Here is a 15,274-nt window from a genome sequence, read left to right on the forward strand (position 1 = left end):
GCCCGTGACAGGGGAATCCAGTCCAACCCCACCATTTGTCGACCCCACGGCTCAGCCTCAGGCCCCTTTACCCACCAGGATTTAGAGAGCTTCAGCCACGTTGAATTCTCATTGGCTACGAATTCGAGATCCGGCCAACTGTCCAGATGCACTTGGAGCTACAAGGAAGGTGTTCCCTGCAGGGGGCCGGCAACGGTAGGGTTGGTCAATCATCGTGCACATACATACGTATTCTTTTCACGAATGACCAAGACCAAACAGGTTTGTATCAAAACTGGATTGATCAAGAAGTAACCGTCGCTTAGAAAGAAATTGTACCTTGACAGATCGGATGCCCACGCTTCTGTAGACCTAGCGCGTCTGGCAGCCACCGCTCCGGAAAAGCTAGGTGCCTCCTGATCCCTGAACTTGTGTGGAGTACACCACCCCCCAGCCTAAACCAGACAGACGTCTGTCTACCTTGAGGTCCTGTCACCCCTCGACTACGAGGTACCAAATCGTTACTCTACAAAGCCTCGTCAATTGGGTTCCGCTGGCGGACGAATAGAAGAGGATCACTCAACATGATACAACTGTCACGACTCCCATGGGGCCTTCGGGTTTCCCTGTTGACTGCGCTTCTCCCACTTGCATCTGGAGCTCCGTCGGTCGAGGTGTCTATGCAGGCGGCCTTCCCATCTCCTCCGTATCTGCTAGAGCTTCTGTAAGAACGAACATAAACCGGCTGCAGCTTAAGGTCATTCAAGCCTAGTATCGGTACTAACTAAACGGCAATGCAGCGAAACTGCAGCACAAGAAAACGACGATGCCTATTTTCCACTTCTAGATCGCATTGCAAGCGGTCACTTCGCCAAGGCCTCCTCTGACCGGGAGCTGTACGAAACGTTCCTCCAGGTATTGCAAGAAGATGGGCATATCACAAGCCCTGATGCGCTATCTACTTTTAAGCTGGCGCTGTCCATGCGCTCAGCTGCACCCCGGATTGAGGCCCACTACCAACACTACAGAACTGCGGTTGAACCCAAGCTCCAGGGCAAGGCTGATAATTGCCCGGAATGGATATTGAAATCAGGAGAGATATTCTGCTCTGTCGATGAGACGAAAGGAGTGGCCAGGATTGAGGGGGGTGCGCTGTCAAAAGATATACTTTTTGACCAAGAGCTAGGGGACAGTTCGGAAGGGGTAGTTCTTTACGCCGATATCACATCCCCAAGCTTTGGCGCTTTCCACAACACACTGGCAACGGCAGCGCGGAACGGAGGCCCATCATATAGACTGCGGCACAGGAGCATCACCACTTCTTCGAAGGAGCCTCTATATCTCAGCGGGTATGGTGTCGAGTTGGCATTAAAAAGAACCGACTACATTGTCATTGATGACAGAGCAAACCAGAAGACTGCCCAGGATGATCCTGCCCAGAAGCCGCTGGCCGGTGGCTCTTCTGAGATTGTCCTCAACGGCGATGAGGAGGTGACAGATCTGAAGCCGCTATCAGCTTCTGAACTCGAGGAGCTAGGACTGAAGGCAGCGGATTTCATCCTCCGCGGCGAAAAACCGTTCGAGACACTCTTGAAGCTTACACAGGACTTTCCGAAATATTCGGCATCTGTTTCGGCTCACAATGTATCTGCGGAATTTCGCAGAGAACGGAATGCCAACCACATGCTTCTGCAAATACCATCCGGGTCCAACATATTGTGGATGAACGGTGTTCAACTGATTGAGCGGCAGATTCAGTCATTTGGATTGGTTGACGTTCTACGAAGGGAGCGGCAGCTAATCAACGAGGTTCGGGATTTGGGTCTGTCTGGCGAAGAAGCTGTTGATCTCTTGTCTCATTCACATGTTGCGTCGTCAAAATCCGACGATGAGCCCGCTCGCTTTGACTGGCGAGATGAGAAGGAGGACGGCAGGGTTATCATCTGGCTCAACAACCTCGAAAAGGACAAGCGTTACGAGAACTACAGCCCACACATAATGACTTTATTGTCTGGTGGCATTCCGGGCCAACTCCCCCCTATTCGTAGAAACGTTTTCAACATCGTCCTTCCTGTGGATTTCTCAAAGGCCTCTGACCTGGCATTAGCGACCAACCAACTAATCGGTTTCGTCAAACAACGTGTCCCAATCCGCTTTGGTTTGGCCCCGCTTACATCTACTACTGAGGCAGAAGACCAGGCCAAAGTCGTCTACCACTTGTTGGAAACGTATGGGTTGTCATCCCTCATGGCTTATCTCGAAGCATGCCTTGACGGAAGCATAGCGGGTGCCAACCAGCAAGCGTTCGATGCCGCTATTAAAGACCGCACTGTCCGATCCGAGTTGACGGCCTTGTCGCTCAAGGAAGTTCTGGCATCTGAGGCTTACACCAATCAAGTGACTCTCGCAAAACAGTGGTCATCTAGGCTTGGTGCCAACTCTGTGGTACCACCTATTTTTGTCAACGGTTTTGTCTTTTCCCGGGACTCGGAGAACAGATGGATGGGGATGATGAGCGGCCGAATCTCCGGTGACTTGCGGTCGCTACAAGAAGGTATCTACTATGGTACCATTAACGACCAAACAAATGTGGCTGAGATTTTCCTTGCGGGTGCTTCCAGTCGTCGCAACCATTACATCTTCCCAGAAAACGACAACGGCCTGACAATCCTCGACGTAAACAAGGTTTACACCCGTCATGATGATCTATTCAGCAAAACCACGGTTATCAAATCTAGTCCAGATTCTGACAAGGAGGCGTGGGCTCTCTTGACGGTCTTTGTTGACCTGGACAGCAAGGATGGGCGTGAGCTCCTCTTGTCAGCCCTAAGATTCCGCAGGAGCAACCCCGGCGTTCAACTTGAGATCGTGCACAACGCGGCGCAGAAGACATCTCATGATATTAACAGCAATCTCAAAGAACACACTGATCGTCTACTTGCGGTCGAGTCTGACGAAGGTCTTGTTGCAATCCTCGACGAGATCCGAAATGCACCCCAAACCAACATTGGGCTTGAATATGCCCAAGCTCTGCAGAAATTCCAGAAAACAGCAAATTTTGGACCAGGCAGGTCCTTTTTGATGCTGAATGGACGCGTTATTGGGCCTATCCAATCAGCTTCTGAGTTCGGCGACTCTGACTTCCAGACCTTTCTTGAATTCGAACAAAACTCCAGGATTACACCGGTATACAAGGCACTTGAGGAACTGGGACTAGGGGATAAGCTATCAGATCCAGTGGCGGCGGCTAAATTGACTTCAATAACCGCCTTGTCTACCATTTCTGATCTTCCAGATGGAGCGTTTGAGAACCCCCCAACTCTTAGGATATCATCCTTCAAGTTATGGAACTCGACGCACTCAGGCTTTGAAGTCGGCGATCGATCCAAGGCTTCGATTTTCTTCACTGCTGTTATTGACCCCGCAAGCGAACTTGGACAGAAATGGACGCCTCTACTCAAGGTCTTGTCTGAGCTTGAGGGTGTGCATTTGAAGGTCTTCATGAACCCAATGGATCGTCTGGAAGAACTTCCGGTTAAGAGATTTTATCGCTTCGTCATGGACTCTGCTCCGGTATTTGACGAAGCAGGCAAGCTCAAGGTTCCCTCTGCGTCTTTCAAAGGGTTACCGTCAGAAGCTTTGCTAAATCTGGGTATGGACGTCCCACCGGCGTGGCTGGTCGCCCCCAAGGTCTCTGTCCATGATCTCGACAACATCAAGCTGAGCTCTGTAACATCTGATGTCACGGCTATCTATGAGCTGGAAAACATTTTGATCGAGGGACACGCGAGGAGCCCTGATTCAGACACTCCTAGAGGCGTGCAGCTTGTCCTTGGGACGGAATCTGACCCACGAGTTGCGGACACCATCATCATGGCAAACTTGGGATATCTTCAGTTCAAAGCCAATCCCGGCATTTACGACATCACCCTCGAGAAAGGCCGCAGCTCAGATATCTTCTATATTGAGAGCATTGGCGCCCATGGGTTCTCGCCTGTTCCCGGTGATGAGACTACTGAGGTCGCACTTTTGGACTTCTTGGGTACGACACTTTACCCACGGCTTCGGCGGAACCCAGGCAAAGAGGGTTTGGACGTACTGGAAGAGGGTGCCACGAAATCGCCCGGCAATGCCGGTGGTGCAATGGACTTTGTTAACAAGGGACTCAAATTTGCCGAAAGCATTCTGGGCAGCGCTAAAGGCAAGGCCAAGGGAAAATCGCCATCCGAACTGCAACACGCTGAGATCAACATTTTCTCGGTCGCAAGTGGTCACTTGTACGAACGCATGTTGAATATCATGATGGTCAGCGTAATGCGCCATACGAACCACACAGTCAAGTTTTGGTTCATCGAGCAGTTTCTCTCACCGTCTTTCAAAGACTTTATTCCCCACATGGCAGCCGAGTATGGGTTTAAATATGAGATGGTTACGTACAAGTGGCCACACTGGCTTCGACAGCAAAAAGAGAAGCAGCGCGAGATTTGGGGCTACAAGATCCTTTTCTTGGACGTTCTCTTCCCACTGACGTTGGACAAAGTTATCTTTGTGGATGCCGATCAGATCGTACGAACTGATATGTATGACCTCGTACAGCTCGACCTCCAGGGCGCTCCATACGGCTTCACGCCCATGTGTGACTCGCGGACGGAGATGGAGGGCTTCAGATTTTGGAAGCAGGGCTATTGGGAGCGGTACTTGAAGGGTCTACCGTACCACATCTCAGCACTATATGTGGTTGATTTGCGGCGATTCCGTGAACTGGCTGCTGGTGACCGTCTGCGCCAAACTTACCACAGTCTGTCAGCGGATCCAAATTCCCTTTCGAACCTCGATCAGGATCTACCCAACCATATGCAGTTCTCGATTCCCATCTTCAGTCTTCCGCAGGAGTGGTTGTGGTGTGAAACTTGGTGCAGCGATGAAACTCAGCCTATGGCCAAGACCATTGACCTCTGCAATAACCCGATGAGTAAGTGACATGATTGGGACATGAGTTTTGATATGGATATGTGCTAACTTTACATACAGCCAAGGAACCAAAACTCGACAGAGCACGGAGGCAGGTGCCCGAGTGGAACGTATACGATGCCGAGATTGCGGCAGTAGACCGCAAGCGCAAGGGCTTACCAGTGTCCGGCGATGCTACCAGCGAACAGGCGGCAAAGAACCCCAAGAGTCGGACACTGGCGGTGGAACCAGAGAATACACACATTGTGGACGAGCTGTGATTCTGCATCAAGAGCACATTAATAACAATATGGACATGAAATGTAAACAGACTAGAGTTGTGATATTAGAACAGTCGATTTGGACTGTTTACAGGGCCATGGTGGTATATAGCAAGCGTTCTTCTAGATATCAAGCTTCCATTGTCCTTCGCCCCCGTTTTCCTTGCTTCGCAGCAACTAATTTGCCATCAACTGACGATGTACACAAGTAACTGTACTCAACTCAAATTAACCATTACCGAAATGACCACAACAGGTACTATTAGTCACTTTACTTGCGCAGCGGAATGGCAAAAAAGACCAGAAATACCAAACAAAATCCCATGAGCAGCAAAATAAGGAAAAGAGAAAAAGAAAGATTGTCTTGGATAATCGTCTTCAACCCCGTGAGGCTCCCTCGACAAGATGAATTTTCTATGGCGTCACAGGCAATGCCAGCGAAGGAGGCGTGGCTCATGAAGAATAGACCTGATTCCCCCCTTTCTTTTACTTGAACGAACCCATTCTGCAGAGACTGCCATTTTTGGAAGTTGTCTTGACCGATCTCAGTGATCTTGATGGACATCATTTCATGATCCATCAGTCCAGCGTCATACGATGACGCGCAGGCCTGGGAGCCTCAGCCTGAGCCACATGCAGCCCAGTCGCAGTAGCAGGGCGCGAACTCGACGCAACAAGAGCGGCATGCTCATCTGAAAGCCTCTGGGGAGCCATGCGGTCAGGAACAAGGCAGCCGGGGCAGGGAGTCGGGGCGCGCGACGGCTGGGACCGCAACGATTGTCCAGCCGAGGCGCGGCTGGCTCGATCAACGTCAATACTGCTCTTGTTCCCGGCCTGCTGCTGCTGCGTCGAATTTCTTTGGCTTCGGGCCTGCGGCAGATCCGTACTGCCCTGGGCATGCTCCTCGTTTGACCGTCGAGCTCTCTTGGCGGCCGGTGGCTCCGGGATCTGCTCCAGCTCGTCATTGGAGAAGACAAATTCTCCAGCAGCCGCGCCGGGCCGCTTGACGCCGCCGCTGCTGGGGGAGACGCGGGCCGGGTTGCGCGCCTGGTACGACGGCGCGGGTTGGGTGCGCGGGTTGCGCGGCGAGATGTAGAAGCCCTGCTCGTTGTACAGGCTCTCGTCGGCCAGGATGGAGGCGTCATTGTTTTGCTTGGTGTCCTCGGCCGCGTCTGCGGTAGCCATCGTCGCGCCCCGGAACACAAAGTCTTTGAAGTTGTCATGGGCCAGCGTCGACATCCCCGCCGGCTTGGCCGCCGACGCAGGGCTGCTGCTCGCGCCGCGGAATGTGCAGCTGTCGTCCTCGTCCTCGGAGGCCGCCATGATGGTGGTCTGCGTGCCCGAGGGCACGACCGTCGCGTCGGTCGAGGCGGTGGTCGAGGCTTGGATGCCGCGATGCTGCTGCTTAGGGTTGAGCGGGGAGATGGTGTCGGTGTCGGACAGGACGGTGGTGCCGCGTGTGCGCCGCACCGCCAGAGGAGGCAGGTCGAGAATGACGCCCGAGCTGGGGTCGCTGCTGCTCTTTGCGGACCAGAGGTTCTTGAGCTCCCAACCCTTGTGGTCCTCTGCGACCTGTCCGGGGTGGCGGCGGCGCTGGAACGGCGTCAGGGCCCGGCTGGTGGAATCATCTCCGTTCTTGTTGCTGCGGCGACCGCCAAAGGAGAATGTTGCCCTGCTGCATTCCTCGTCGCCGCTGCTATTCCCGTTTCTGCCAGGTTTGTGATGGTTCCTCGTCGCGACGATGAAGAGGGTGAGCATGATGAAGACGCCGACGGTGCAGACGACGATGACGGCGATCTTCCAGCCGTCGTCCTGGTGCCTGGCGATGTAGTCATTCTGGGCGCTGATCAGGGCGGCGTTGGTGTCTACGACGGGAGTGGGGGAGGCGGTGATGGTTGTGATGGCGTCGGTTGGAGTGATGGTCACGGTGATGACGTCCAAGGGCGATCCGAGAGATTCTAGGTTGGTGGGCCACGGATCCAACTGCGTCACGGTGTCGGTTACAATGTCAATGGTGAGTGAAGCGGCTGTTTCTGTTGAAGTTTCCGAATCAACTGCTCGGGAATGAAGCCGTGAGGCTGTATCCAGATGCGTCTTGTAGCAGCTTGCTACGGCAGCGAGGGCTGATATGAACGTCAACTGCCTCATTGTTTTGATTTGCAGGTACAAAATCTTGGAATTCTGAGCTGATGTTGTTTATTTGGTCTAAGAGGTCAGCCAGGGAAAAGAAACGTCAGCTTGAGATACGAGAAGATAGTGATGGGAGATCTGGCGGGATGAGAGGTCACACAACCCACCGGAAACTCAAGATGAACGATGCACAAGATGGCTCCCTTTTGTGAGAGTGAGAATTTGTCTGCTGCACTTGTCACACTTGAGGCGGCCAGGGAAAGAGTTCAGCATCAAGTTGAACCAGAGAAGTTTTGTTGAAGTGGCGTGAGGATAAAGGTCAGTGTTTCTAAGCGAAGGGCGAGGAATTCCGGTCCTCACTGATTCTCATGTTTTCGCGAGGGACACGCCAAAGCGTGGTGCTCTCAGGTTGATCTCACTTTGGGTTCACTTTGGGCTCACATCCATTTTAGCCCACAGCCCCTTTTCAACCCAGATTCATCCCGCCTTGGTACCTAGGTACCTACCTTAGTTACCTACTTACCTACATACTATCTACCTACTTACTCACCTACCTATTAACCTCCCTATTGAAATACCTATATGTGTACATGCTGTTTGTCTAAATCTCCCCATTTTACGGTTAATGTACCGAGTCTCACGCTATAATATTGGGAGGTTTTCTTCAAGCTGTGGCCTGTAGCGTCTTGAAAAGGCAGGATTCTTAGTTTCTATAGCACTGAATATTAGCAGGTAGTATTAGAGACAATGGCTTGGATCAAAAGAAGTTTGAAGCTCTCCACGTGTTCGTCATCCTTTGCTATGCATTATATATATATATACCTATATATCTTCAACGCAGGTTCGGGATGAAATTCTCAGCCCCTTATCTTTACTTCTGAGTATCAGTAATTGCTCGACACCGAGAGCTCTCACAATAGAATGATCCCCCTTCTAAAGGACTGCTATCCTGAGTTTGTTTTGATCCTACAATATCTATATCTTGTGTGTGTTATCATCACAAACTTAGCATGCGCCTTTTCAAGCAGAACTACAAATGTTACAAGACCAAAACTACTGATTCTACAGTTTAGTACAAACCTGGCTTGGAACCGAAGGACTGGAAAATGCGACGATTCTGTGCACCAAGAATAACCAGATCCACAGCAGGGGCTAAGCTTAACCCACAAATGATTTTCCTACCAATCGGCCTACCATGCGGTGATCAGGTCTGAGACGGCGCCTACCAGGTAGACTTGACGCCTTGACGCATGGCAAGTCGAACCGTGGTCGCGGCAGAAGAAAAGAAATTTTTCTGATAGTGAATGGAATGAATCGTATGGTAAAGGTCTACCAGAGGAACGGGGAAGATCCTTGGGGACAAGCCCGATGCGATCTGCGGTGGTAATTAATGCCACTGCTAATCACAAACGCCAAAAAGTACAGATGTCAGACATGAGACGAACAGATTGTGAAGGGGGCCCATGTTTCCACGTGATTGGACCCAACAACGAGGTGACCAGAATGCAAAAATGAGACAGAACAACAGAAACAGATGGAGAGGATGGCTTGGCATTGCCGCAAAACTGCACCACCATCGACCACCTCCACCTGCCCTGGCTAGGTGGAGAAGTCTTGGCAGTAATGGTTTGTGGACCATGAGTTGGTGTGCTTAGTGGGGCATTGACAACCGATGCGTCCAGGGTGGGCTGACCAAGTCAACCCGCCGCCACTCAACTTACTGTATTACTACGATCGGCCCATCGTCTCGGTCGGTGCCTAGGCGGCTTTGTGTGCCTACACATCTTCAAACCAAGGCAAGTTCTGCGCCTTGGCAGGCTGCGCCGTTGAGTTCTGACGAGGTGAGTTTGCGCTTTAGTGTACTGGCGCGCGTCGGTCCTGTAGAGCGGACCTATTGATGTTCCTTCTGCACATGTGGAGCGACGGCGTTCGAGGCACGGGTAGAGTAAGCACAAGGGTTTTCAGACGCGCAATACAGCAAATGTTGTAAATGGCGCCTCTGCAGTGTCTGGTGAATTTCAATTGATTTGAATTATAAAGCAGGTCTGCATCTCAAGCATCGGCGATAAGGCAAGAATTGTGTGTCCAAGAGTCTGACCTTAAGAGATTTTTGCCTCGACTGGCATTGAAAAAAAGTGACGATTCTTTTTTTGTTAAACATCATAAGCTTATTTGTTTTTATTTTAGCCCGTTTAATCATATCTTTACCTAGGAAAACTAACCGCCTTAACTCGCGACAATGTTTGGCAAACGTACCCTTTTTCTCCTGCCCTTGGTAGCGACACTCATCTCTGCCGTGCCTGTGCAAATACAGGCCAACACCGCTTTCATAACAGCCCGCAGCAGCACAATGAGTGCCGAAGTCATGCCACAGGACAAGACCGCCACTCCGGCCACGGGCACCACTGCAACGGCCCCGGGCACGGCGCCCGTCCCCGTTGCGGGTCAGACGCCCGCTGTCCCCGCCACCAATGGGGCTTCTACCACAACCGTCACGACGGGGGCCGTGCCGGGAGCAGGGACAAACACGACGACGCCTAGCACTAACACGTCTACTAATCCCGCAACGACAGGATCAGGCCCGGCTACCAAACCACCATCAATTATTGGTGGCAAGGGTGAACAGATCAAGGCCAATATCAACGATGGTGTTAAGACTATGACTGACAAGATTAAGGAGAAGTTCAACGATTTTATGTCGTTGGTGGGTGGTCTATTTTCTTCAAGCTCAGCATCAACTCTAGCCACCCCGGCCGCTCCAGCAGCCCCGTCGACTTCCACCAACCCATCAACTCCCGCAACCCCGGCAACCCCGGCAACTCCTGCGACATCATCTACTTCCGCAAGTCCTGTGACTGCTGGAGCTTCAACTTCTCCGTATTAGAATGGTCCCGTATCAGGTTCCGAGTTGACTTCTGTGTTAGTTTGGCGTTTCGGTGCTCCGATTTAAAAGGGTTCGTTTTTTTTTTCTTCTTTTCTTTTCTTTTCTCTTTTTTTTCTTCTTTTTGTTACTTTTCAACCTTGTAAATACGGATTAGGACGGGAAGGGCGTTATGTTATTTGGGTGGCTTCCACAAAGAACGATAAGCGAGGAGTTTGATCAAGAAGTACTGGAATTATGCCATCAAAATCAACTTTTGTTTACTTTTTCTGTCCTTTCAAGAGATTCAGGTACCATTTTAAAAACTTGGTGGGTACCTGGGATTGCTGTACTACTAATTATGTTAGCAGGTCGAAGAGATACAGTAGTACCTGGTGGTTCACACGTGCAACCACCTCGCTTCCTTGCCATTTTTCATTGTGCCTTCCCCAGATTCGGTGCACCGTGACAGAACCCTTTCGTCTGATCTGGGTCCATCTGGTCCAATGATCTTCCTCTGATGATTGTCGCCCCACCACAGCAGGACCCCTGTGGAGCCTTATCTCTATAGGACCTACTTGCTTTGCCCAACCAAAGCAGCTCCAAACCCCGCGCTAGGCTCCTCCCCGTTTGAGCGCATCGAAAGCGGTCAAACGAGAAAGAAAAAAAAAATTGCGAGCTGGACGGGCATTTTGGATCAAGTGGCCAGTGCTCCGTGCATCGTCCCTCGTTTGCGCCCTTACCCCAAACCCACACCACTGCGCAACATTCGTCCGTCTGTCGCGTCAACTTGGCCATCCATCCATCACCACCCACCCCCAGTAGGAGTCACAGGTGTTCAATCCTTTCTTAATCATCGATTCTCATCTTTTTGACCACCTCAGTCTTGAAACTCGTCGTCCTACCAATCCCCATCTCCTCGTTTGCCCCGCACCTCAAACACATCAGTCGCCCACCATGTCTTTCGCGTCGCAACAAAACAACAATGCGGCTCAGAGCGAGGGTCGCCGCATCTACATTGGCAACCTGAACTACGAGCTTCAATCTTCTGACGTCGAAGGCATGCTCCAGCAGTCAGGCTTCCCCAACTACGAGGCCGTCAAGATCCCCGTCGACCCTGGCAGCCAGCGCAACCGCGGCTACTGCTTTGTCGACTTCACAACCGCCGAAGAGGCCCAGCGCTCCCTCTCGGAGCTCCAAGCCGTCATTGGCGGCCGCGAGATCAAGGTCCGCCCCTGCGAGCCGAAGCAACAGGGCGGCGGCGGTGGCTTCAACGGTGGCGGCGGCTTCAACGGCGGCTATCAGCAGAACTCTGGCGGCTACAACGGCGGCTACCAGAATTCTGGCTACAACGGCGGCGGCTACCAGCAGAACTCTGGCGGCGGCTTCAATGGCGGCTACCAGAACAACTCTTATGGCCAACAGCAGAGGTATGGTGGTGGCGGCGGCGGCGGCTACCAGGATAACCGCGACGTGCGCAAGCTCTACGTCGGCGGCCTGGGCCCCCAGCCTGACCAGGAGCAAAATGAGCAGGAGGTTATGCAGATCTTCCAAGGATTTACCCCGTATGTTTATGAGACCCCGCCATATCATCCCCCTTGCCCGCGCGCATCGTCTCGATTGTAAGTTCTATACTCCGTTGTGTGGCTAATCAAATGTTTTCCTCCCCTCAGTTCATCAATCAGCAAACGTCTCGAGAGCAATCGTGCCAACGCCGATGGTCAGCAGAACAACTACTATTTCTGCTTCGTCGAGTTCGAGACCCCAGAGGAGGCCAACGCTGCCAAGGACCAACTCGACGGCCGCATGTACGGTGCCGAAGGTAACCAGCTTCGCGTCAGCTTCGCCAAGCCCAGCCGATCCCAGGGTCAGGGCGGCCAGCAGCAGCAGCGTTGGCCCAGGCAGCAGCAGCAGGGCGGCGGCGGTGGCTTCGGAAACCAGGGCAACTGGCGCCAGTAGTACTACCTCGCCTAAAGCCTTCCATTTTTGATCCTCTCTCCTTCTCTCTTGTCTGGGGGATTTTCAATTTTATTCTTCGCTGGTTTGTTTTGGTTTGGTTGTGAGCAACGTCAACGAAACGTCACGAGATATGCCCGGGCCGATGAAGGAAACAAAGGGAACAGGACCGGGGAAAAGAGCCTTTTTTTTTTGCACTGCTTTTTTTTCTGCGCGCGGCTCAGTGCATGATTTACCTGGTCTAAAGGAATGTTGGGACACGGCTTAATGCCAAGCCGTGATATTTTTCTACTCAAAAAGCCCGAGGCTTTCTTTTCCTTGTCATCTTCGTCTTCACTTTACATGAATTCCACCCGTTGCCGGTATGCGGCATATTTGTCGAATGGTATGAGAGGAGGCAACCCCACGTCCCAAGATCTGGCTCTTGAGAATCTCGTTCATAGTCAGTACATGCGTGGCATTGCAGTTCGCCGGATCATATGTTGCAATTCCGTTGTTTGCACTTTTGCCCTAGTCAGATCATACGTAACAGGGCACATTTCTGCAGTTGATTGTTCACTGCTGGGGGTTTGTATTAATCCAGCTGCCCGACTGCCCCTCAAAGCGCCCCTTGCGGTTTATTCATCGGCGATATCGGTCATTCAGACTGCAAATCTGCCGTAACTCGCCACGCAAAGCTTCCCGACGGAGCTCATGGAAACCAGTAACTCCGCCATCGACATCGCCAACAAGAGAGTTTGGCCTAAATGACGGAAACAGAGTTGGTTGACTCGCAAATACGGCTACACACAGCCCGCGCGACTACTCCTCATCCTATCGACCATCATCGAGCCTAAGAAGCAGCACTTAAGCGCGAGATGTCGAACCGCTCTGCGAGTCACGGTCTAATCTTTCTCCAGCTGCATCGCATGAGGACAAACTCAAGAGCAGACCACAGGGTGCATTTCTGAGCTGGATCTATAGGCTGGATAGATAAGCTAGGACAAGGTTTATTTCATCAGCCAAGCAGCTTGATGGGCAATCCAAGTATGAGATATATATACTTGTCGCCTTTTTTTCAGGATTCAGCTCTCACCCCGTCTTGTCATTCAACAATCCGTCACGATTTCATTATTGAGTTGACCTTTACGTTTCACGCCTCAACCCGTCATGAGTGCCTCTGCGACTTTGGCCTAGAGGATCATGTGTATCTGTCCATACGCTTGGTGTCTGCAGACCACAACGGCAACATTTTGTCGTCCACGATACTCTTGTACCGAGTCGCTGGCCAGCCACATCTTCAGGCCCCAGACCCAGCGCCGTTTAACCTCCGAGACTCTCCCACGGCCCGCCTGTAGGCCCTCACTGCCAACATGTCGCTGCCGTCGGGGACCTGAGATCTAAGCGGGGCGAGCTACAAATTCACATTGGAGACCAATTCGTCAGCACCATGTTTTATCGGAATCATGTTTTTGACTTTTCTTTATATATATGTATAAAATCAAAGTCAGAGTCAGGGGATAGGGGAAACCCAGAAAGACACACCACCCAAACATCGATGCTTATGCTTCCGGTATGCAGCCGATGTAGCACGCCCACGGCAACGGCCTGGTTGATCCACGCGTAGTCGGCGGCGCCAGTCTCAAAGGCGAGCTGAACGTATGCCGTCGTGATGTTGGCCCCGAGGCCGGCGCCGGGTTGCGTCCTGCCCGTCTCGAACACCTGAATCAGGGCGCCGTCGTCGGTCTGAAACGTCTGTCGGACATCGAGGGTCATGAAGCGGTTGGAGTCGAAGAGTGCGTACTATTTTTTTCGGAAGGGTTTAAGGGGGGATAGAGAAGCAGCTATTCAGTACGATACGGTCTCTTTTTTTTTTTTTTTTTTTTTTTTTTTCGAGGGTATTGGTCTGGGAGGAGACGGGTCGACGCAGGAGAGAAACGCCAGAGAGAAACTCACATCACCCCCGATGGGCAGGACTTTACCCTTGATCAAAGGCCCCTCAAACTCACCGCCGCCGATGGGGTATACAACGCGATTGCCACGGGGTCCTGCACCGACTTCGATCGGGGGCCCAGGCTTGATTTTGACGGTGTAGAGGTGGGCCAGCTGCAGGTCCGGTCCAGATGTGTCTGTACCGTATATCCCGGGCATGGCGGCGATGGTGGTCGAGGTGAGGGACATGGCGGAGACGACCTTCATCACATTTCTAATCAAGTCGATCATTGCGACAGCGAGCGAAGAAGTAGAAAATTGAGGAGCCAGTCAGACTAATCGAAGGTTTATAGGGTTGCTACAGCTCCAACGGACTGGAAGGGGATCCTTCGAGCTCAGTCCTGCTCCGAGGTATGAGCTGGAGATGAGGGTGCCGTAGTCCGTGTAAATCACTTCGAGGATCACCGTCTTATACTTATGTCGGTCTGGTGTCAAGAGAGAAAAAAAAACAATCTCTCTCGGCTATGGGCAAGCTGCTTAACCGAGAATCTGTTATCATGACTACTGTGTTACCACCATGATTAGCAAACTAGAATGCAGATAGCCGGTCTCGCTGCCATACTTTCAAGATACGGGGCTACGCTGTGAGAGTATCATGCATTTGCTGCTGTCTACTCCAGGGCTAATGCATTCCAGCACCATAGTCGGCGGGTTAGAGACTTCCAGACGCTGCAACCTCGCATTTCATAGCAGACGCCGGTTGGTTCTTGACAGCCTGCCAATTGTGTTCAATCGATTTCTTTTTAGGTATTTATATGTTTCTCAGCCCTACAATGAGAGGTATACAAATAAGAGTTGGTTGGTAGCGCATGGCATTAACCCCCTGAATAGGGGCCGGGAGGTACATACCTTATATTTTCCCCGACAATATGTCATCCAGTTATTGCCAAAAATCCACTCTTGTGCATGAGATTAAGAGCTTCGATCCCGTAATAACATGTCTCCATTACAAGCTTTCACCCTGCGCGGAGCCTTATGCATTATTTAACCTTAAACGCCACTTGGAGAAAATAAATACTATATTTGACCCGGCACCACTGATTGAATTAATCATCTCATTGGTGATTCTACATAGGCTATGCCCCGGTCAATAAATGCATTTTCCTTTGTTTTGCCCATCCCAAAAAAAAAAAAAAAAAAAAAAAAA

At 51.6% G+C, this 15,274-nt stretch overlaps 6 protein-coding genes across 6 annotated transcripts; 4 read left to right on the plus strand and 2 right to left on the minus strand.

The window, feature by feature from the left end:
* Positions 1 to 223: 223 nt before the first annotated feature.
* PgNI_00516 (uncharacterized protein) lies at positions 224 to 5,357 on the plus strand. The gene is made up of 3 exons (XM_031120595.1): positions 224 to 703; positions 780 to 4,951; positions 5,011 to 5,357. Exons 1-3 carry the CDS (start codon positions 564 to 566, stop codon positions 5,208 to 5,210), a joined length of 4,512 nt encoding a protein of 1,503 aa, XP_030987790.1. The 5' UTR covers positions 224 to 563; the 3' UTR covers positions 5,211 to 5,357.
* A 432-nt stretch (positions 5,358 to 5,789) lies between these two features.
* PgNI_00517 (uncharacterized protein) lies at positions 5,790 to 7,358 on the minus strand (the record flags this gene model as incomplete). Its single annotated transcript, XM_031120596.1, has 1 exon — positions 5,790 to 7,358. The coding sequence occupies one exon, from the start codon at positions 7,356 to 7,358 to the stop codon at positions 5,790 to 5,792; it is 1,569 nt and encodes a 522-aa protein (XP_030987789.1).
* Positions 7,359 to 9,013: 1,655 nt separating this feature from the next.
* PgNI_00518 (uncharacterized protein) lies at positions 9,014 to 9,238 on the plus strand (the record flags this gene model as incomplete). The annotated part of the gene is made up of 1 exon (XM_031120597.1): positions 9,014 to 9,238. A coding segment is annotated over one exon (225 nt), but the record flags the coding sequence as incomplete, so codon positions are not given.
* A 341-nt stretch (positions 9,239 to 9,579) lies between these two features.
* On the plus strand, positions 9,580 to 10,224 carry PgNI_00519 (uncharacterized protein; the record flags this gene model as incomplete). The annotated part of the gene is made up of 1 exon (XM_031120598.1): positions 9,580 to 10,224. One exon carries the CDS (start codon positions 9,580 to 9,582, stop codon positions 10,222 to 10,224), a length of 645 nt encoding a protein of 214 aa, XP_030986877.1.
* Positions 10,225 to 10,846: 622 nt separating this feature from the next.
* PgNI_00520 (uncharacterized protein) lies at positions 10,847 to 12,827 on the plus strand. Its single transcript, XM_031120599.1, has 2 exons — positions 10,847 to 11,765; positions 11,874 to 12,827. Exons 1-2 carry the CDS (start codon positions 11,158 to 11,160, stop codon positions 12,157 to 12,159), a joined length of 894 nt encoding a protein of 297 aa, XP_030987148.1. The 5' UTR covers positions 10,847 to 11,157; the 3' UTR covers positions 12,160 to 12,827.
* Positions 12,828 to 13,435: 608 nt separating this feature from the next.
* PgNI_00521 (uncharacterized protein) lies at positions 13,436 to 14,358 on the minus strand (the record flags this gene model as incomplete). The annotated part of the gene is made up of 3 exons (XM_031120600.1): positions 13,436 to 13,549; positions 13,681 to 13,938; positions 14,092 to 14,358. The coding sequence occupies 3 exons, from the start codon at positions 14,356 to 14,358 to the stop codon at positions 13,436 to 13,438; spliced, it is 639 nt and encodes a 212-aa protein (XP_030987149.1).
* Positions 14,359 to 15,274: the final 916 nt, after the last annotated feature.

Source organism: Pyricularia grisea (genome assembly GCF_004355905.1).
Source record: "Pyricularia grisea strain NI907 chromosome Unknown Pyricularia_grisea_NI907_Scaffold_1, whole genome shotgun sequence".
Classification (NCBI taxonomy): domain Eukaryota; kingdom Fungi; phylum Ascomycota; class Sordariomycetes; order Magnaporthales; family Pyriculariaceae; genus Pyricularia; species Pyricularia grisea.